A 22,436-nucleotide genomic window follows, 5' to 3' on the forward strand; every position below is an offset into this window, starting at 1 on the left:
GAACTTCTGTACTTTTTAAAACTGAAATTCAGAGCGCACAGCATCACGGCTAGAACAAAAATCTAAGCAAAACCTCTCGGTTCTTTTCACAGATTTTACTTTGTTATCTGTCACCTCATTCTAAAGAGAAGCAGTAAATCTGAAGAGTGTTTGACATATTTTATTATAAATGGTCATCAATGCAGAACCAAAGTCATCTTTATAAATATCTACAAAAAGCACAAATGCAAGTTAAAAAACATTCTCTAGCATGAGCAGAGGGCTCGTGGCTTTCAGTTTTCAGTTTTATGAGCCTGTTCTTAGAGAAGAAATAACTTTAAAAGGCTTCTTTTTTTTTAAAGTATAATTTTTTAGTGGTTTTGTTTTTAACATTCACTGTGGAAACAAAGCTCTGTTGATTTCTCAAAGAGAAAACCAGGAAGGTTGACACATGACCTTTTTGTCCAGTAAATCTGGAATAATCACACTGTATTGTGGTTTTAACGCTAATTTAACTGAAAATGGAAACTAGTCTGAGGCATTTCAAAACTCCCACATCTTTCATACTTTTTTTGCACATTCCCTCTCCCCCTCAGAGTCAGCATGAGGACTGAACAAGTTGTAAAGACATTCCTGTCCACACTGGAGAGTTGCTCTCCCCCAGAGTCCAGGTCAAAGCGCACTATAGTCTTGCTTCTATTACAACTGTTCAGAGGATTTGGTACCTTCCTAGCTCCCTCTTTTCCTGTAATCCTAAATCAGGCAAACACACAGTCTCATACACAGAACAGCCCCAGCTGTTGCAATTCTTCATGATCAAGAAATTAATCCAGGACTGCCAGTAGAGGCTTTAGCAAGCCTCTAAGCAAACCCCTTTAGATTTGACCATTACAGACAAATGCTGTTGTGTAACATGGTAGTTATCTGTCCCCCCCAGTCAGCAGGTAAGAGGCTATGTTCTCTTTCTGCTTTAAGAGAACAGAACAATGCCTGTTTGATGTTTGTGTGTGTGCGTGTGCATGTATGCTGGAGGTGGGGGGGCTAGGGTTGGAGAAAAGGCAATATTGCCCTAGTGGTTTGAGTACTCTAGGTTATTATTTGCTAAATGAAATTTTCCTTGTCCATCTGCTATTTCTTTTGTGCTATGCTCAATGGAGAAGTGGAACCGAAGGTGCTATCTTCTGGAGTTTTACCTGCATTTTAAGAGAGAACACCTTTGCAGCAGTTATTTGTCACTGCATTAACCTGTGTCCCCAGCCTAAGAGAGACAGGAGCTGCAAATTAGCTTTCTGTGATCTTTAAACACAAGACTATTAAAGATCCAACCTACTCCTAGCACCAAAATGACAGCATTTGCCTTTCCCTATGTTTTTTTGTCTTTTTCAAATGTATTTCTATATTACTGGCATGCTGATGTGATCAACACTTCGGGGCGCTGCTCAGCAACACGTCAGTCAGCCAGCCACGCAGTTGAATGTAAGCAAAGGGACAGTAAAAAGCAAGAAATAACACTGCGTTCCATTTGCAAAATGTCACTCTTCCCATTAGCATGCTGTACTTGACCCTTCTGGCTGGAGAGGTGTCGATGGTTTTACTCAAAGTGTCGTAGATGGTTGTATAGAGACTGCACATAGGTGAAGACACACATGGGATCTGGCTTGCGACCCATCACCATCATGTCATCCACTTCTATCAGACGATCGCAGTGAGCCATCTTCCTGTAGTAATAATAAACAGATACAGCAAATCAAGAGTTAAATCTAAGGCGTGTAACTACTTCCAAGATTCATTTGCTGCTCTGATTTGAGCGTCACTGAGGCACTTAAGAAATCCTGCGGTTTATCAGCAACATTTCATTTCACAATGAAATGGTCAGGCCCAGGTTGGAGATTGTTATTTTTGTGACCATGGAATATTCCTGTTCTTTCCCTCTCTTCCTCTATACTGGGATACAATCCATCTGATCCAAAGCCCTCTAGGGTTTTTCTTTCCACTGACTGCCACTCACATCCCTGATATTTGTAGCATGTGGCCCAATCTCACACTCCTCTGCCCAAATCTCAGTAAGCAGAGTCATGTGAGTCTGAAAATCATGAGTTTTTCTGGTTGTTATTATATAGGAAGCTCCAAAAGAATGGGAAAACATGAGAAGAGATGAGATGTGCCAATGAAGGCCCATGTGGCTTTGGATTGTTTGTTCTCCACCACCCCTGTATCTTCAAGTTGTGAGTGACTTGGACAACAATCTCAGATGATCAGGTTGGAGAGCAGAAGGCTGACTGAGATCTGGACCAGCAGAAAGGGACAGATCTGCTGAGGCCTAAGGTGAAAAATCACAAGAGTAGGAAGCAATTAGATCAGCAGAGCTCCTACTGGGGTAAGCACCAATAACTGGCTTTTCTGGCACTAGAAGAAAACAGTTTAAAGGCAATCACAGCTATGAAGTAGTAATTTCTGTAGATACCTCTTAGCTAATGTTTCTTACTGTTGTATGCATGCTGTCTTCTGTTCTCCCCTATACTTACTGTTATACATAAACTGAGATAGAAAAACACTGCAACTTTCCTACTTTAGAGATCAACCACCTAAAAGTGTCGTAGAATCTCTTTCAACTCACTGACAAGCAACAAATTTTTTATATTTACATATATATGTGTGTATAAAAACCTTGTAATTCCCAAATAAATTACTTTGCTAGGGGGTCTAATAAGGAGAGACAATATTACGCTAAGAATTTTAAAAGCTTTGCTCTGGAATGGCAAATGGCAAATCTAGTTCTGTAAGTTATTGCTCTAATTAAAAAAAAAAAGTGCTCTGAAAGAACCCCAGAGCTTCAGTGTGGTGGTACCATTGTTTGAAGCTGTATCAGAAGCTGCAGGAAACTTTAAACATGTATTCCCACATACTGTTAGTGTTCAGAAAGAGTGTACCAAACCCATCTGCATACCACATGGAGTGTTCTTACCGTTACACAAGTGAAACAAAACAGCAATTAAGAATCATGTTGACACTGGGTCAAAAAAGTTACTGTTTCTAGCTGACAAGTTCACACTGGTGATGAATTTAACAAACAAGGTATCATTTAAGTGCCTGGTATACTGCATCAAAAAGGACCAGGACAGTGTGACTGAGGGTATTAGCTCTGTCCGTTTTACAAAAATGCAGTTACCACATTGAGATATTGAGAAGCTCTCAGCCTTGATCTAACTCTACTTACACTGAATTCAACCTTCATTCTTGTTCAACCAAAGCAACGTACAGACATAGGTGAACCCTAGCACAAAATCCAATTCCAAAAGTTAATCTACCTGCTCCCTGTTGGTCAGGGGCCACAGTTTTAGCAAGAGAGGCTGGATGCGCATATTAACCTGCCTCAAATACAAATCAGGTATCAAGCAGGTGGGGTTGGGTAAGAAACTAGAAGTTGTATGTCCAGTTCCTATGGAGTGTCAGCAAACATTGGATGCCTTGTGCTCTATGAACTCACATTTCTTTTTTATGACTGATATCAGCAAATCCATTAAGAATCATTCATTACTTCAAGAACAAAATAATAAAAACAAAAAACAAAAAACAAACACAGAGAGAACTAGGGTTTTTTCCTCTTCTGTCCAAGCATAACTCGAGGCTGATTTCTCAAGCTTAGTGTGTCAGTGCTAAGGCTGGTGAGAATCACAGAGGTAAGAAAGCAGAATTCAAGTACTGCCTGAAGACTGTGAAAGACCTGAACATAGGACTCCAGTAAATTATTCTGTGCCTGGTAAAATCACCTCTGATTCTAGACTCCTGAGTGTCCTGTTCTATGCATTCCCTATGCAGACCTTTATTATCTTTTTTGGCATGACACGTGTAAGCTAGTGATATAGGATCTACAAGAAGAATGATTAAACTCTTCACTGCTGCCCAGCTGCATTACACTTGAACTGGAAGCACTTCATGGAGATCTAATGTGATACTCACTCAGCCATGGTGAAGGCCAGCTCAAAGTTCTGCTTGCGATTAGCTGGGTCAAGCTTATTATAATCAAAAGCTTCAGGAAAGAAAGAATGCACAAGAGCACAGAATGCCATCCCATCATTCCAGCTTGAGGAGAAGTTCTGGAGATCAATGTGCTGTCATAATGAAAAAAACACACATGTTAATGCAGCACAGGGGAACAGGGAAGAGCAGCTGCTTTTGCTCACTGCAGTTTTCTGTCCCTCACTCCCACTAACCAAAGCTACAGAGCACAGGCTTTACATTTTTCTTCCTCTCTGTATATCCGTTACATTATTTGTATTCTGAGAAAAAAACAGCACTCAGCAATGAAACCCTTTTGCCTGAAATGCCTAGATGCAAAGCAGACACGGTCAGGGTCCCTGATCCAAAGCCCACTGAAAATACTGGGAGGAATCTTGTCAATGTCAGTGAGCTCTGGAGCAGGCCTAATGCACCAGCTCAGTATCTGCGGAAACTAAGGACACTGCTTATCCCTGTGAAATACTTATAATGGAAGAACTGTTCATTTTGTGGCTGTGAATAACACTAGATAAAGACTATGGCTGCTTGCTTTGGTTTTCAGTAAGGCCCAATTCAACGCCTGTTTGAACACAGATAGGTAGAAATATAGGAAGAATTACACCTACTGCAAAACCTGATTCTTAGAACAAATGCTTATTGTTGCTTTCAACTGCCACAGCGAAAATAAACATATTTGGGCTGTTGTCTCATGCCGCTTTCCCATCATATAAAATTCAAGCCCCAGCTTTTCTGGTAAGCAACTAACAGTAATTTTCACTAGTTCTGCTTATGTATACTATAATTTAGAGTTCAGCAATAATAATGCACATTTTACAGTAATGTTGAAAAACATATTACACAAAAAAGAAACCCTAGGAAAAAAAAAACGCTCTTTCTCCTGGAAATTGCTTTGGCAGTTGCAGTTTAAGGCCAGGTAAAATTACTGAAATCTCAACTGCCAAATTCTTTTAGCTACGCTGATGTTACCTCACAGAAATTAGCTCACTAACACCGTGTGATTCAATCTCAATCATTTACTACAAATTCACTTGTCTAATACCAGTACAGAGTACTTTGGTCTGCTGTGTGGCAAAAGGGCCATAGTCTCCATGTACTGGCAAAATGTTATTCAGGTCTTGCCATATATAATGAGAATGAAAAAATAGCCTGCAACTAAGAAAAAAATGTGTGAGTGTATACTGTAGTCTATATCCATAAGCACAAAAATGTAGGCTTCCAGACAAACACTAATGCATTGCTTTGACACACATGCAGAATCTCACTCATGCAATAACTGACTGTCTTGAAGTGCTACCCATGCAAACCATGACGTTTGTGTTACGCGCACAAAACTTGACCTTGAGGAAGTTAACTAATTGTCTAGCATGTTTTACATTCACTTTCTGAGTACGCTTTTTTGGCAAATTCTCCTGAAAAAGAGAGAGCTGAAAGTGCTAGCAGGTCTTCACCTTGTATCCTATGGTTTTTGAGCGACACCAGTCTAACAGAATTTGTTTAATGCTGCTAGCGCTGGCAACCCCAAAACTCTGCGACCTCTTCAGCTTAGCTCTGGATTCTCCTTTTCCTCTGGAAAATTAACAGAGACCAGATTAAATTACATTCTAGAGAAACTTAAACCTACTTGTCAGCAACACCTATGCAACCTTGCCCAGGTCAGCCCCTGTCCAGGTGATATTTGAGGAACACGTTGCTGAAACTTCAACTTGCTGGTCCTGCAAGAAAAACTCATTTTCATTTCACTAAAGGCAGGATTCCAAGCCCTATTCTATTTAAATCATAGCCCCATCATGGTGCATAAAGAACAGTCCACACTTTCGGTCCTTAATGAATCGCAACAGAAACTCACTATATTCCCAGTCTCTTATAATGACAGAGAAGGCAGCTTTCACAGCACTCTTTCCTGATAAAAAGCACCTGCTGCTTCAGCTGAACAACTCCAAAGCCAGAGGAATCTGTAGCTGTGAATTTCCAGGGCTCAGACTGTGAAGTCAGTGAAGCTGTATGTGACCTCATATTGTCCCTTAGCTCAAAATCCTACATTGAGAGAGTCCTCCCACCCAGCTGTCCTCTGCTGGTAAAAATTGACGAATTAGTTTCCCATGAACAAACCCATTCTGGAGACAAGGAGTGTGACATACTTTCCACCATCATGTTCAAATTTATCGAAAAGTGCTTTCCTGGCCTGTGTTCCTGTAATCCGTGGGAGTGTCTGAGACCGCACGAGTTCTCGCCTCCTTTCAACTTGGCGATGTACAGTGGGAGGAGAGGAGTGAGAGCTGGAGGTCACATCACAGTAACTGTCAGTGGCACTGGAGAAACATAACATGAGAAGTATATGGTTAAACAAAAAAGTAACTCTCTGCAGTGCCAGAAGTCAGCGTAAAGGTCCAACCATTGCCTACTCTAAACCTCCCAAACCAGCCATTTCAAGAGGACCTGAATGAGTCAAAAGCAATTTAAGTAAAAGTCAAAGTTTTATTGACAGACAACAGCACTTAAGTATAGAAGAGTCTAAGGTACTTTTACAAATGAGACATAGCTGGACAAGTCACAAATGCTTTGTAGCACTGAGTAGAAAAGCAATTAAACACCTTTAAAAAAAGAAGGAAAAAAAAAGTTGTGGCCACACAAGAGCACTAAATCCTTTTAATTTCCAACTTTGGGGTTCCTGGAGGGTAAGTCCCATTTTAAAAATGGAACTTGAGTAATTCAGGAAGTACTTTTGAAATTTTTACTTATAGTACACAGAATCCTGAGCTCATGTCAGTGTTGCTTCACTGATCGCAAGCTGGTAATGTGATCGAGAAATATAGGATTATATTCTAATTTGTCTTTATTTGAGCCATGAACCAATTCATCAGCATTAATGAAGTAAGCCACACATCGCATTTGGAAATGTTCCCCATGACAGAGATGGGGAAACTGAGGCAAGGAGCAACGACATCAATGTCACACATTAATTTCTGGTACAGATGGAGGTCAAATCTGACAGCAAGTTCTCTAGGGTGCTCAGTGTATCCCGATTCAAATACCGAAGTGCTGATGTTGGAACTAACTCAGAAGAAATGTTATGCTGAATTTGGGATAATTTTCAAGGCAGATGCAAGCCCAATTTAAGAGATTTAAATTGGCTGCCGTCCCATTTTTCTTGATGGATATTTTGCATGCTGAGGATGCCTGGATATGCCAGTAGTAATTGTGATACCATGTAATCCTATACTAAGCAACTGCAACTCCAAGTTAATCAAGAATGTGTAGTAGTCCTCAGTCCCCAGTAAGGCATTTATCTACAAACTAAATTCTAGGCTAGCCAAACTAAGGATATTTGATGGCAGTCATATGCTGGTTTCCAAAAATAAGCCCAAGGTACAAATTTCAACACAGCTGAGTATTTTTAAGTGTTTTCAAAGGGCCTAACAAAAATCTACCGCTGACACTGAGAGCTTTACTGACTAACACTGTAAGAATGCTGAAATCCACAATTAGGTCTGCTTTAAACTGCTCTAGAAAAGATCTTTATCCCTTCCCATCTCTGTTCCAGCTAGTCCTCAGGAAAGCTCACAACCTTTAACGGCTTAAAATACAGCATCTGGGACTCACCCGTTCTCCAAGCCAGCAGAATGCCTGTCCCTTGAGACTATATTGAACACAATGGCCTAACACAATGTCAAGAAAAATGCATACCTTTCACCAGTTTTGGTTCCACTACTCATCCCAGAGCTCACAGTTGAGACAGACTTAGTGACAGAAGTGGTACTCTCTGTATAAAAGCAGGAAAAACAAGATACATCAAGTTCAAAAGAACTTCTTTTATCTCCTTTCCTCATACATTTTCAAACCACTTCCTGATAGATAACCACACATTGATTTTTACTCACCACAGTGAAAAGCTGCAGGCCTCTGTCTAACTTCCAGTATGAGCTAACAAGCCAGGGAGGGATTTTCCCCAGGGGTTCAATCCCTCTGCAAAACTGTTGCACTGCAGCAAGGATGGTGTAAACATACCAGAAAGGGCCGAAAGAGGATGCCTTTGATAAAACTGCACTGGGAAGGTTGGATCATTTCAGGCCCTTGTGCACACCTCAGCGGAGGGCACACTGCCATGGACATTTCAGTGAAAGGAAGAAATGGTGCTACAGCTCAGCTTGCAACAGTCATTCTGGCAGACATAAGGAGTCCTGGGAAAGCTGCCATGACTGAGAGCATAATTTAAATTACCCATTTCCACCAGGAAATATTTTAGTTTGTAAAGTAGAACAGACTCCAAAAGTTGCAAAGGTAGCTTAAAACCAACTTTGCATCTTCCTCCCCGTGCCCCTGAGGTTCTACCTTTTCTGCTTTTCGTCTTAGAGCCCAGCTCTGGACTCCAGCTATGCTCTGTAAATGCAGAACAACAGAGTGGCTTGCCCTGTTTTAACACACTAAAGCCAAAACTTGTTGCATAAGCCAGCAACTCATTCATTGAAGGCTCCTTCTATACACAAAGAAGAAAGACTGGCATATTAGAAGCAATCCAACCTGATCACTGTCCAAACCACACTCTGAAAATGCTGAACTCTCCCCACTGCTTATAGACAGGATCCACATCAATTAGACTTCTCACGTAAAACACCCTAGTAAATGCCAGCATACAGATGTGACGAATTTGGGACCACAAACAATTGCCAGTTATTTGTGAAAATCTCAGAGGTTTTAAGCTGAGGAGTGTGATCCCTATTCTGGAAGAGCAACATCTTTGCTAAACTGATACTTGAGACCACTATGAAATGCCAGTACATTGTGTAGACAGTAACAGCTTGGTGACATCAATCAGAAGTACTTTTCACAGAGCTTGACTCATCTATTTCGACTGACATAAAAAATCCTTAAGGCATTTTTTCCTTTGACACATTCATATATGAAGGAGACTACTTTACTGCTATTCTGCTCAAAGAAACTTGCTTCAGCATCCATGTGGTGGGCCCACCACTTTCCAACTGCTGTTACCTTGCGTTCAGTCACAGTTTTCACTTGGTCAGCTGAAATCTTCACCACTCAAACTGTCTGTTCTGCCACACTTTTCTGGCACCTATTGTTTCCATTGCAGAGATTGCCTAACAGCACACATGTACACCACTGTGCAAATAAGGATAAGTACCCCTCGCTTTGAACTGATTGAGAATCTGATACAGCAGAACAAGTTTCTATGATACCTGGGAAACTGAATCTGCATACAGTCTTGTTAGCAATTCTAATATTACTGTGTACTTACTACTCGGAACTACATGCTCAGATCTGAATCCCCCAGACATGAAGCATGGAATCCCTCTCAATTTGTGTTGCATAAGGACATGCTGATAGGAACACTCACCTCCAGTGGCAGATGAACCCATTGTTCTCACCGTACTTGAATTCCAGGCCTTCACTGAAACAGCAGAAAAGAAGACAAAGGAAGGCTTTGCTACATTCTTAGCTTGAGATAAAAGTTGAACGAATAATCTGCAAATAATCCCTATCTCTTGCTGGCAATTCCATCTGGTCCGTCTCCATAATTTCTGACCCATATATACAGTCCGATGTATAAGTGTCACTATCACTAAACATATATGAAATACAGCTCAAAGATTAATGACCTCAATATGAACGAAATGAGATTTATTTTTAAACTTAATTTAGATATAAATAAGATTCTGCAATCACTCTGACTTGTGTATATGTTTCAGTCTGCTGTCTGTCATTCCTCCTTCCAAATGACCATTGAACCCATTAGCCAAATATCTGCCTAACTTCTCAAGGGGCCTTAGGTCTCAAAACACTAAAAACTCCTGCAAATTTCATTAAAATAGCTGCCCATATTGAAGAGATACTCTTTCAGCAACTGTGCTAGAAGATAGGCTGCACTATAAACTCAACTGTATTAGGCAGCAAAAATTCTCAGCAGATGTGACATTATCGCCTAAAGCTCCACCTAGCAGCCACAAAATTCTAAATCAGAGCGTCCCACCATGGGATATGTAGCCATAGAAGTGAGGTTTCATAATTAACACTAGGTCACAGAACAATCCCTGTAGCACCAGCTTCCTGAAGTAAAGAAATGGGACACAGCTTCAGCAAACAAATTATTTTTGTCTCTTTTACCTGACTGGTTGGGAGTTTTCAATGCCATTGCATTTTTGCTCTTGCTCTGTCCCAGCAAGCCAGCAGACGCATTAGTTGTTCCTGTTGAACAGATGGTCTCTCCTGAAAACTTCTCTGATATCCTGGTTACTGCAGTAACGGGAAGGTGGGGCATCTGTAGGGTGACTGCAGGGGCATGGGCTTCAGGGGAAGAGTCTGACGTGTGAGAAGAGGTCAGTTCATGGGAGGCTTTTGCCTGCCCTAGTAAATAAAAAGGAGAGAGTAAGTAAATTTATTTGCAGATTTGTACCAAAGTTACAAACCAATTTCCATGCAAAAACTTTCTTTTACAAGTCATTTGAATTATTCCACCTGTGGGACACTATACCATTTACAGCACACCAAAGAAGCAATCCTAGTGTAAGTGATCCTTACAGCGATCACACCTGTCCTACATGAATCTCAGCAAGAGCAACTTCTTCAGATTGTTAATCCACTAGCACCTGCATTTGGCAAGCTCCTCCTCTTCCTCTGTGCAGCCCCCAGTCCCCCAATCTCCTGCCGTGGGTTAGGAGTCAGCATTCTTGTTCTTTTCATGGTTCTATGAAATGCTGTGTGCCTGTTTTCTCTAAAATGGAGATAGTAAGCCCTTTCTCCACTGAAGGATGATGGAAGCAGACAGGTAATTTGCAAAATGTTTCAGGATGCAAGGCTACAATGGCACCCAGATTAGCAGGCCCTATTATCACTAGTGCCCCAAGATAATGTGACAGTAATAGTCTCTAATTTATGAAACACCATAGTGCATGCTTAACAATAAAGTTGAAGTTTAAAAGTTAAAGAAATAAAGTTAAATGGTATCAGTGCCAGAGTACAATATCCGTGCTGAAACCATAGCAAGATTCTAATGCTTCCAACATGTGAGAGCTGCTCTATGACTGCCAGGATCAGGTATTTTACAAGTAGTGCTATTTCATTTCATGCCCTGTTCCTACCTGATGAAGACTGATGCCCATTTTCAATGATGGAAGAACTAAAAACTCTTCTAAATTCAGGTTTGTGGTGGTCGCCCAGGTCTACACTCTGTCAGAACAGACAACAGACACAACAGCTAAATTTCAAACAGCAGCAAAAGTTAGTAGAATATCCAGAAACATCTGCCAAGAACAGGTCTTCCTTGTGCTAGTGACCACAACACAAGGCGGCAACAATTATCTAACCCCAAGAGCCAAAGCTGCAAACTGAGCATTGGCAATGCAGGACCTGTATCAATCTTCACATACTTGTCCTCACAGGCCTCATGCACCTAGGAGGGGTCTTTCACTTCTGTTAGAAAAACGTATCCCCATCCACTGTGAAGGTGATAAACAGAAGACTCTGCACAATAATGGAGAGGTTGACTGAGATTGCATAAAACGCTTAATGCTCTGCAGTTTTTTTCTGTTCGCTGCAGAAAAAAATAACATTCTGATAACGTACTGCAAAAGCACTACGTAAAGTAAGTATGATCCTAGAACTTTACAGCTGCATTATAAACTGCAGCTTCCGTAAGAACAGTTTTTTCTGGGAAAAGCACCAATTTTTTGCATAATGTTTGCCAATATAATTCCAGAAAAATCAGCCAAACATTTTTTTTGGTGGTTTTTTGGTGGGGTTTTTTTGTTGGTTCATGCGTATGTGGGCGTGCAAAAAATCACGAGGAACTATGTGATTTTTGGCTGCAGGAACTAAAGCAAGAAGAAACTGCTTCACAGACACCGATTACTTCAATTAAAAAATGTAGCTTCCAAGAAGCAGCAGTAGAATGAAATCCCCCAACACAAAGTCCATGAAAAAGTTTTAATTGATTCTAGGCAGATATCTAACTACCAGATTGGCCAAAAATTTTATGAGAAATAAAGAAAAAATAAAGAAAAATAAAGAAAAAAAAAAGAAATAAAGAAAAAATAAAGAAAAAAAATAAAGAAAAAATCTGTAATGTGCAATTACAAACATAATCCAAAATTCTTATAAACTCAATCCAAACAAGTTTTGTTTTCTTTTGGTTTTTTTTTAAAGACAGACAGACAGAAAGACTGAAGATAGATACTGAAGAAGAATTTATACTGCAGGCAAGTATAAAAATAACAGAACATAACAGAAAAGGAAAGAGGCAGGGCGTATATATGTAGTAACAATTTGTCTCTGCTTTTCATACACAGAGCAAACTGGTAGTTTGATTTTACTTATTTATTCCATAGCTTCATCACAAATTAGAATAATTTACTTATAGAGTACAAAAATATATCTCATGTAAAATACAGAAACCATATGATCAATTAAAGATAAATCAACAAAAATAGTTTCTTGGAACTTGTCTGCTGTTTACCATGCACATGTTTACACTCATCCAAATTTTATTAAGAACACCAGCCAACAATGTTAATGCACCTTGGAGATTTTGAGATTTTTTGAAAGCGTTCGATCTTGTTAGATGCTGCAGATTGCACAGACTGTTGCAATATCCCATGACTTGAGATACTGGAACTTTCTCATTACCTCAAGTACAAATCCCAGTCAACTCCTGGTAACTATGGTCTGAGATCTTGCTAAGAATTTGTTAACTAGTACAGTAAAGCAGCCTAAACAGAATTTTGTCATACAGTTGTGGACTGAGATTCTGATCCTCTTAAGTGTCAACCTCCAACTGATTTCAATAGAACACAGGTGTATGTAGCAGAATTTGAGTTACGTGCCTACACTACTGTGCTGGTTTTGGCTGGTGTAGTGTTTGTTTTCTTCACCGTAGCCAGTATGGGGCTGTGTTTTGGATTTTGTGCTGGAAATGGTGTTGATAACACAGGGATGTTTTTGTTACTGCTGAGCAGTGCTTGCACAGAGCCGAGGCCTTTTCTGCCTCTTACCCCACCATTGAGCAAGCTGGGGGGGCACAAGGAGCTGGGAGGGGACACAGCCGGGACAGCTGACCCCAACTGACCCGAAGGATATTCCAGACCATAAATAAGTCATGCTCGGCATGTAGAGCTGGGGGAAGAAGAAGGAAAGGAGGGGATGTTTCCGAGTGATAGCGTTTGTCTTCCCACATCACCCACCATTACACTGATGGAGCCCTGCTTCCTTGGAGATGGCCAAACACCTGCCTGCCTGTAGGAAGCGGTGAATAAATTCCTTGGTTTGCTTTGCTTGCATACGCAGCTTTTGCTTTACCTATTAACCTGTCTTTATCTTAACCCATGAGTTTTCTCACTTTTCTGATTCTCTCCCCCATCCCACCAAGGGGGCAGTGAGCAAGCAGCTGCGTGGGGCTTAGGTGCCGGCTGGGGTTAAACCACAACTACTAAAGTAAAGGAAAATCCTTCTCTTGACTTTAAGATTGGGCCCTACGTTCTCAGATCACAACTGGTATCCAGGCTTTTCAAGACCACAGCATAATTTGGAAAAACCATTAAGGTGTGGTACAACCCTATTAACCTGACTTTAAGATGAGAACCTACTGCCTTGTAAGCAAGTGTCTTACAAAGATGTATTACAATAGAACACAGAAAGGAATGGTAGCAAGACACTGAGATACTGTGAACTGTCTTTAACGCTCAGCTTGGATGGTGTATTTTATTATATTGGGTTGTATACTGTTGTTTAAGCTGGGGTCAGATTCTCATGTCAATTTTTTCTATGCAAGGTGAGGAAAAGCAATAGGATCACCTGGATATGATTTTCAAACAAAACAAAGTTCAGAAGAGGACTGGAGACTTCCTGAAAACGTGGAAGATGTACTCTCAGAAAAGAAGACTTTTAAAGGTTTCTCAGCCAGAAGCTTTCATTTAATTCTCTTGCCTAGTTCCCAAGTGAGTTATCTTCCTGGGGTTATATATGCACTTACATGCTCGGCAAAATAAGAGCACAGTCATTACATGATAAGCCAAGACATTTCTTAGTCTGTTTACCACCTAAAATGCATGAGAGGCTGGGGTTTTTTTAAAAAAACCAAACCAACAAAAACCCCCACCCAACAACAACCACCATTCAAAAAAACAACTACGCACAACACCATGTTTTACCAGTGTTGCTTATAGACCTGTTAACAAGACTGACAGATTTCCACTGATGCTCAATAAAGGCTTCAGGTGCACCTAAGATAGCTGGGAGTCAGAATGTCCATTCCACAACTAGGTTAGCCTGCCTAGACTGCAAGTTCCACAAATCAAATCTGTAATGAATTCAGTACATCTACAAATCAAACCTGTAATGAAGTTCAGTACATCAATCCAAACAAGAACTTTTGCTTCATTTTCATTTTCCTCTATCTTTCTTATTTAAAAAGAAGGGAAAATAAACTAGATTGGGGAAGTTGGAACATTCAGAACTTCCCACTCTCCCAGCATCTAAAACTTTCTTACAAGCAAAAGCACTGCAATTCAGCTATCTAGGCTCCACTGATTTTTGTGGGATCTTTCCCATTCAGAGGCTTCATTACAAACAGGTTTTCAGAAGAGCTTACATCCAACAAAGCTGCACTCTTTAGTTACTCAGCTTAGGCCCAAAAGGAGTCATGAGTTCTTTTGCAAAGCTGCTCTACAAAACTTTTTTCACAACACATCACCAGAAGAACAACTTCTTTAAAATAACATTTGTCTCTCAATCAAAAATATTTTTCATTTTTATACCATCTGCTATCCCCACAGAGAATGCCTCCATATGCACACACAGTCTGACTTACTGCCACTAAACTGAATCTGTGTCACTGTATCCAGATCCTTTAATTTGTAAAAATAAAATTATTTTCAAACTTTTATATTTGTCAAGAAGAAGGTACTACGCATGAGTATATTCAGTTATGACCAAATGCCAGGCTTAACTTGAGAAAAGCACACAAATATTAATTATACAAACCACACAGAATCAGGGGTTCAGAACTTTTATTGCTGTATTTAGTGTAATTGAGATCCTAGTCAACAATTATTGCCCATATCCAGAACTGAAATATAAAGCACAGCTAATGCAGCTCCCTAGAATGTACCTGTGGCATACAGTTGGAACTGTTTAGCCATTCATGTCAGTCATTATGACCTGAATGTGTCAAATGACTATTTAGACTGCAAACATGAATCTAATTTATAAGCTGTGGGGGTCAAAGTGAGTGAAACAGCCAAATGAGGTGGTCATTGCAAAGATCATGTAGCATCCTACACACTGAACTGGCTTCCTAATGCAGTGACAGGTGCTGCATTAATTTATTTTATGCAAACCTGATTAAGACATTTTGGCTAACAATGCTGGGGAAGAAATTGATACCAGGCTGGAGGACGGGGAAGGCCCATGTGCTGATAAAACACTGGAGGATCTGGGATCAGATTTTACCATGCATTTAGTAGTGTCAGGCTAAAGTACTTTAAAATCCACTTTGTTTGGAGATGCCAAGCTTCTGACAAATCCATGTGTGTAACAATACTTCTGTCAATGCTGGCTACATAGATTGTAAATAGCCGAGGGACAGGTACCTGTATCTGTGCTTAATAATGATAAGTGCTCATTTGTACAACTCACGTAATAATAAGATGATGAAGAACTGGTGAAGTTGAAGAAAAGAAAGTTAACACTAATGTTTTGCATGTCTTACTCAGGCTTGCTCTTAGAACTAATCTCTCTGTAGCTCAGAAGTCTCCAGGTAATGTAGGGTGGTAACACTTTCCATAGTTGTAGGGCTGCTGGAACTCCTCCTTCACTACAAAGAAGTTAGACCTTGGAGATCCATAACTGGAAACTGCTATAAACCAGGCAAATATCGTAACCCAGCAGTGAAAATCCCATGCATCTAGAAAAAGTAAGCACCAGATCATGAGATTAGAAAGAAAAGAAATACAATTTTTATTTCCTCTCAGAGCCTCTAAAGTGCACGTCTGTTACGTCTTCAAGCTTTTTGTCTGCAACAAGGTCAAACTGTAGAAGAATGACAGACAAATGAGATTCCTTTCTCTCAAATGAGAGATCTCAGTCATCCAAAGCCTTTCATAAAAGCACCAATTATCAAAAGGGTCATGACAAAAATAATTGGATCTAGAAATGCCATTTATCTGTGAGAAGTACGCATGCCGGATGAAATTGATGCTTCACTTTGGTGAACAGCAAAACCACCACTGCCTTCTGCAAGGCAAGATTTGACACTCTGTTCCTTGCATATAAAGAGATCATTGATACATCAGAAATGGGGAATCATGAAATGTGTGAGGAAATGCAAACAAGGCTGCTAGATGCCAGCAAGAACCACGCCACATTTACCCCTTAATTCTTGTACTAGAAAGCCTTCGTCGGTCACATAACACAAGTATTCTCTATCGGTAACTGACCCTGCAGCTTGGAGAAAAAGCCTTGAACACCGTGAGCATATGAGGAAAGCTTTTGCACATGGAGTAATAACTGAAAAAAACCAGTAGCAGCACTTTTCACAGAACCTTTTTTGGAGCAAGGCTAGATAAAAATGGACAGCAGGGAACAATTCTACCTTGGCAGCTTCAGCAGATGCCCATGGCTATGTCACATCGAATTAAAACAAAACAAACAACAACAAAAAATCTAGGATCAAGGCAACCTTGGAATGCCACCATTCCAAAAGGACACTTGCAGGAAGTGTAAGAGAATAATATAAGGAAATGCACCTACCGGACTTCCTTTATCAAATACAGGAGTTGAGATTGTTTAGAATCACTAGTATGTAATGCCAGGTGACTGCTGGATCACTTCATCTCCCTGCCTGTATACCTCAGGTCATTATGTCTCATACAGTTACTCCCAGGCTGACTAACTGTTGGGTGCCATCAGGTCACAACAGAGAGATACCAATGGGTAATATTTGTTTAGATCTTCCCAGGTGGTCATAGCCAGCTGTTCAACTCTCTGCTGCTTTGACCACTGCAGGCCCATTCTCTGCAGCGGTCTGTCCAGCAGTCTGTCCCCATTGCACAGAAACTCTTCTGTATAAAACCAGAACACCCTTACAGTTTTTTCAGTCCTCCCTGTTCACAAAGGCATCATGCTCGACCACAAACACTATGGAAAGATCATAAGTGATAAAACTCCATGCCAACATGTAAGACCTGATGAACAAGAAGGTCAAAACTATTCCTTTCTAACAATCACAGGCAGGTAGGAGAGAGACCTCAGTGACTGCAAAGGATGACAAACAGTTTGATTGTAGCAACAGTTTGTTGCTACAAACTGCTCAGTGAGGGATAAATCCTCTGTAGTGCAGCTATGGCTCCAGGATCCCACTTTAAAATTAACTCTTCCAACATACCCTATTTTCAACTTTGCGAAAGCAGCTCTCAGATTCTGGCCTGGTTAGATAGCCAAATTAAAGTTTGGCATCAAAATACCAGAAAGACTCGCCTCCAAATCGCAGTGGCTAATGGCCATTTAAAATGCCAACTGAATCAGCACTTAGACTGTTGTATACCAGATTTCAAGAACAGCACAGCAGAGACTGACTGAAGATTAGAATTAAAAGGAGATCTGTGTCCTTACTTCTGAACTATGCTTGGAACTCCCTAGCTTCACTTTTTTCAATCAAATTACCTGGAAAAATAATCTAGCAATATTAGAAAATAATGGTTCAGACACTGAAGATGCTCAGAATCTCCAGTATCCAATCTGCAAAAGATAGTCTTAACTCTTATCCCAAGTATTTTGCTAGAAATGTTGAAGGCCACAGAACCCAGCCTTTTCTTGGCATAAACACTACACCAACCACTCAGTAAAAGGGAACTCAACCGATACATCTTTTCAGGAGCAAAAGAGCACATCTTGATTTGCTGCTATCTCCAGGTCAGTATTATTTGCTCTTCATATGTCATAGAAGTATTTACTACGGCTAGAAGTGTCACCAATTTTGTCACAGGTACTCATTTACCTGAAAATATACACACTGTCATTTATGATACTCTGTCTCAAGTGCTTTGGTCATATAACCAGAAATTGCAAGCAACTGAGGGAACACTTTCCTCATAACAGAGAATCTGGGCGACCGGCACAGTGACCAAGGCTCTTCAGCCATTTGAGCGCAGCCACATCAGAGCCTTACCCACAAAATCATGTTTTCACTGCATGCATTTGGTGTGTGTAGCTGCAGCTGCATCTCCCGTGGTTCTTAGTACTGAAATTCCTTCTCGGTCAACTATGCTAGCTTGGGATCTAGTTGTCCAACCTTCCAGGGAAAATTGTTGGGAGGGCACTGAAGAACTATCAGTACTTAAGTGATCTTCCCTGAACCCTCAAAGCAAAGCAGGAAGGTTCCAATCCAAACAAAAGCTCATTCTGTGCTTTAATGCAGACCGATACCTAAAGCTGGATATTGCCATAACCTCGACGCAAGACTTTTCACAGAGCATGAAGTACACACTACAACGTAGGCAGTGATGATGGAGAAGGTGAGATGGTGTGAGGAACCACACCCCCTTGTCCCTTCCATGTTGCTCAGCTCACTTCTGTTCCTTGCAATACAAACAAGTGTGGGTGGCTCCATGGAGCAAAAAGGAACAGATCTGAAAGTTGTGTGTATGCTGCTTACCTTTGTCATGTGGGGGAAAAGGCAGCAGTTGCCACGACTATGTTGGAACAATGCATCAAGCAGCAGCTTTACCTTTTCACTTGCCCAGCTGTGGGAAGCCCTATTCCCCCATTCTTGAGTTAGTAGGAATGAAAAGGGCTGGAATGCAATGCAGACTTTTTGTTCAATCCCACCAATTTAACTTTCACTGAATTTAATTTCCAAGCTTTTATTTTCCATCCCCAAAGTCTGGATAGACCACAGACCAGCTTTTCATGCTCCAACAGTCTTAAAGGCCCCTTAAGACGTGGATTAATCAAGATTACACAAAATAGCTGTCATCTGTGAAAGACAAGTCTCTAGTGTCACGCAGTTTTACATGACTGAATCATGGTGTACTGTCTGGCTGCCACCTCCTGGTGCCAAGGATTGTACAGGAGCTCTCAACTCTTTCCATAGAGCTGGACGCATAGAAAAAGCATTACACAAAATATCTCGGGGCCAGATGAGCTTCCCACTAACTGGGGTTTCCATACACCAAGTTACAATGCTCCACTCACTAGGCTGCAGAAAGAGTTTTATCACTGCGAGGAATGTGTGCGTTTGTGCTAGTTTAGGTCACGGTGACCATGACAGCTTGTGCGAGGCCCGCCTTGCAAGGACGAGCTGCAGCAGTGCGGGACAGTGGTTGTGCAGCAAAACTGTCTCACTGAAGGATGCTAAGTCACTATCTTATGAAAACACGTTACTGCCTGCTATATGCTGAGCTGTTCTCCTTTGTAAGCTTGCCAACTGGCAAACAGCACTCCTGGCACGCAGATCCCCCTGAATCGAGTCCAGAAGGGATACATGGATATTCACATACACACGTATATTGATAGCTGAGACTGCCTCAGCTTCTCTTCTTACTTCTAACCACAGTGAACTTGACAGGTTGCTACCACTCTAACCAAGATCCCAGTCTGACCAAGCAGTGCGAGAATCAGGAACATCTCCACGTGGTATCAGGGCCAAGACCATTTCTCAGAGCACCTCCCAAAAGCCCACTGACCCTGCACTGCAAAAGAGGAGCTCCGTGTCCCTAAACGCGCTCCCATGCCAGCGCAGAACCCTGCAGCGCCCGTGCAGCGTCCGCTCACGCACCCTCTCGGCCCTCCCTCCCGCCGCCTCCCTGCCTGCGGCCAGCGCTTACCTGGCTCCGGCCGGCGACCGCCAGCTTGGCGCGGCTGGAGAACCCGCCGCCCGCCGAACCCTGCCCCGGAGAGCCGGGCCCCGCGGCCGGGGGGCTCCCCGCCGCCTCGTCCGCCCACTCCTGCGGCAGCCCCGCCGACCGGCCGAGGGCCTCCACCTGCCGAGACAGGCGCTCCAGCTGCGCCCGCAGGCGCCGGTTCTCCTGCTGCAGCTCAGAGACGGTGTGCGCCAGGGGGCTGGCGAGGCGGAGCACCTCCTCCACCTGCCGGCCTACCCCTTGCTTGAACACCTGGATGTCCACTTGGATCTCCTGGACGGCGCCCCGCAGCGTGTCCTCGTAGCGCCCCAGGGCCTCGCAGACCGTCTGCGCCTCCCGGCTGCTCAGATCCTCCATCTCGCTGGCCATGGTGTCCGCGGACCGCAGCCTGCGCGCGGCGGCGGGGGGGCTCGGGACCCGCCAGCTGCAGGCGCCCGGCCGCCTCCTCTCCTCCCTCGGAGGGCGCCCGCTGCCTCCCGGCAGCCCTAAGCGCGGCCCCCGCGCTGGCCGGCGCCCGCTGCCGCCGGGCCGCGGCCCTCCCTCATGGTGCCAAGGAAGAGCCCCGCAGAGCCCGCGCCGCGCCTAGGGCCGGCGGGGGGGGGGGGTGGGTGGGTGGCGCTGCGCCTCGGCAGCGGGGCACGGAGGGACGGAGGGAAGGCGCGCAGGAGCGGCACGGCTGCCCGGGCGGCCCCGCTCGGCGTACGCTTCTTCTTCAAAGGGGCAGATGTAATTTCAGGAGGCAACGGTGGGAGAGGGAGGGAGAAGGGGCGGGCGCTGGCTTGTTCGCAGCTGCCCTGGGCTGGGGAGGCCTGTGAGGGCCGGGCGTGGTGGGGGGCGGCGGGAGCGAGACGGCGCGAAGCGGGCCGCGGCGCCGGTGCGGGGAAGGGAGAGGAAGGAGTGGGAGATGGGGGTCGGGGCGGAATACGGGAGAGACAGAGTGAGGCGAGGAGGGGTAAGTATCTGTTTTTTCCCGGGCTGCTTGGACGATGACGCCAAAGTAAGCACTGCTTATCTCTTCCGGGGGGAGCACCGAGGCAAGGGGAGAGGAGAGCTGTCTCTGGGAGAACAGGGACAGAAATGCACATGCATGTGCCTTTAGACACGCATGCTGAAGGCTCACATGTCCCTTCATGCAGAGAAACCTGTACAACACACACACACCATACTCACTCTCATGCTCAAGAGTTTCCCACTGTGGGCTGTAATTCGATGGGCGTTAATACTAACCTGCCAAATCATCCAGCAGATCCAACGTGTGTGCATGCGGGATGAGATACACGTTTCTGTCAAACTAGCCAGAGCCGCGATGGGGAATGCTTTCGGGTTCATTCTTTACTGCCTACTGCAGCACGAGACAATACCTCGTGCATAAAGCCTCACAGGAAAAAGAAAAATATTTTAAGCAAATTTAGACCATCAGAGTTAGCCTATATGTGTTCAGTACTTCATGTCAGGTAGCTACAGCTTTTTTGGTGTCATACAAGATTTACCGTATTACTGAATCATTGCCTCTTTCTGTCAGGAACGCTGCATTCACATGCAAAACTAATTCACTTACACACTTGTTTACGAGCATGCCTAGACTCCCAGATGTTTGCTGAACACTACAGAGATAACCCCTGCAGGTCTGTGTCAGAAACCTCCAGGAGTGAAGCAGGACAAAGATGCACACTAATTTAAAGCTTTTTGCATTTTAAAATTTTTGTGGGTACAAACTTAGGCTCCTCTGTGGACATCTGTATGCGTGTGTATTTGTATGTAATACTTATTTATCTAAGCTATTGATAACTTTAAATACCAACTTATCACTTCCTTTTTTCCAGCACCACTGTATGCATTCCTTTTCCTTGCCTTCCCCTTCCCTTACCCCAAGCTCTTTTGTAGGACCTATTTTACAGCATTGAAACACTGCTGTAGAAAAATGGCTGTCTTACAAGATAATGACTGCTTTCTTACAGAAAGGAGTCATCATTTAACAGTTGCCAACAGTTGTTCTCTTAACACTATTTGCAGCAGCAAATAGCTGAGCCTGTAAATCTAGAACAAACAGGGAAAGTTGGAGAAACTCTGCCTCAACTTTTAACCCCAACTTCACGTTGCAAAGGGTTTAAGTCAGTATGTGTAAAACCCTAGAGCAGTAATAACAGAAATCAATTACCACTTGCTCATAGGTCATGTCTTAACATATACAAACTTATCTAACAATAACATATATGTATGTGTGTGTGAATATTAAAGTTGACAGCTCACAGCTATCAGCTATTAGCTAATGGTACTAATACTGTAATTCTTTGGAAAATATTCTTCCCTCCATGGTAAAGAGTTCCATTTTTACATTATTTTTTAATTACTAAGGAAAGCTTACACTTTTTCACAAGAGTATTAATCTAGTTGAAAATTCAGTTTTCTGACAAAAGGTGTTTTGAAAGAAAATTTTCAACCCACTCTCCGCAGGGTCTAGCAGAGCCAAGAAAAACAAATTCTTTTGTTGTTTCCAGACTCAGTGACCATAGAACAATCATAAAAACCTAGCATTTTCAAAACTGCCTCTCGTTCCTACATTTAGAACAATCT

General features: G+C 42.6%; 1 protein-coding gene across 2 annotated transcripts; it reads right to left on the bottom strand.

The window, feature by feature from the left end:
- Window positions 1-145: 145 nt before the first annotated feature.
- Window positions 146-20,612, bottom strand: SMTNL2 (smoothelin like 2). 2 transcript variants are annotated; one of them, XM_049803102.1, is made up of 9 exons: window positions 19,827-20,612; window positions 11,091-11,178; window positions 10,117-10,356; window positions 9,350-9,403; window positions 7,684-7,759; window positions 6,138-6,308; window positions 5,448-5,565; window positions 3,940-4,091; window positions 146-1,697 (listed from the first exon to the last, which is right to left on the bottom strand). In XM_049803102.1, the coding sequence occupies exons 1-9, from the start codon at window positions 20,229-20,231 to the stop codon at window positions 1,571-1,573; spliced, it is 1,431 nt and encodes a 476-aa protein (XP_049659059.1). In that variant the 5' UTR covers window positions 20,232-20,612; the 3' UTR covers window positions 146-1,570. The 2 variants fall into 2 exon arrangements, with proteins under 2 accessions (XP_049659059.1, XP_049659060.1); XM_049803103.1 differs by lacking the exon at window positions 5,448-5,565.
- Window positions 20,613-22,436: the final 1,824 nt, after the last annotated feature.

The sequence above is a fragment of the Accipiter gentilis genome, chromosome 6 (assembly GCF_929443795.1).
Source record: "Accipiter gentilis chromosome 6, bAccGen1.1, whole genome shotgun sequence".
NCBI lineage: Eukaryota > Metazoa > Chordata > Aves > Accipitriformes > Accipitridae > Astur > Astur gentilis.

Excerpts from the sequence above, each read along its gene's own strand:
- SMTNL2 (XM_049803102.1), bottom strand. The coding sequence starts at position 20,231 with ATGGCCAGCGAGATGGAGGATCTGAGCAGCCGGGAGGCGCAGACGGTC. Across the intron at positions 5,566-6,137 it reads TTTGAACATGATGGTGGAAA|AGGAAAAGGAGAATCCAGAG; the intron begins GTATGTCACACT and ends TTAATTTTCCAG. Across the intron at positions 4,092-5,447 it reads CAAAAACCATAGGATACAAG|CACATTGATCTCCAGAACTT; the intron begins GTGAAGACCTGC and ends TCATTATGACAG.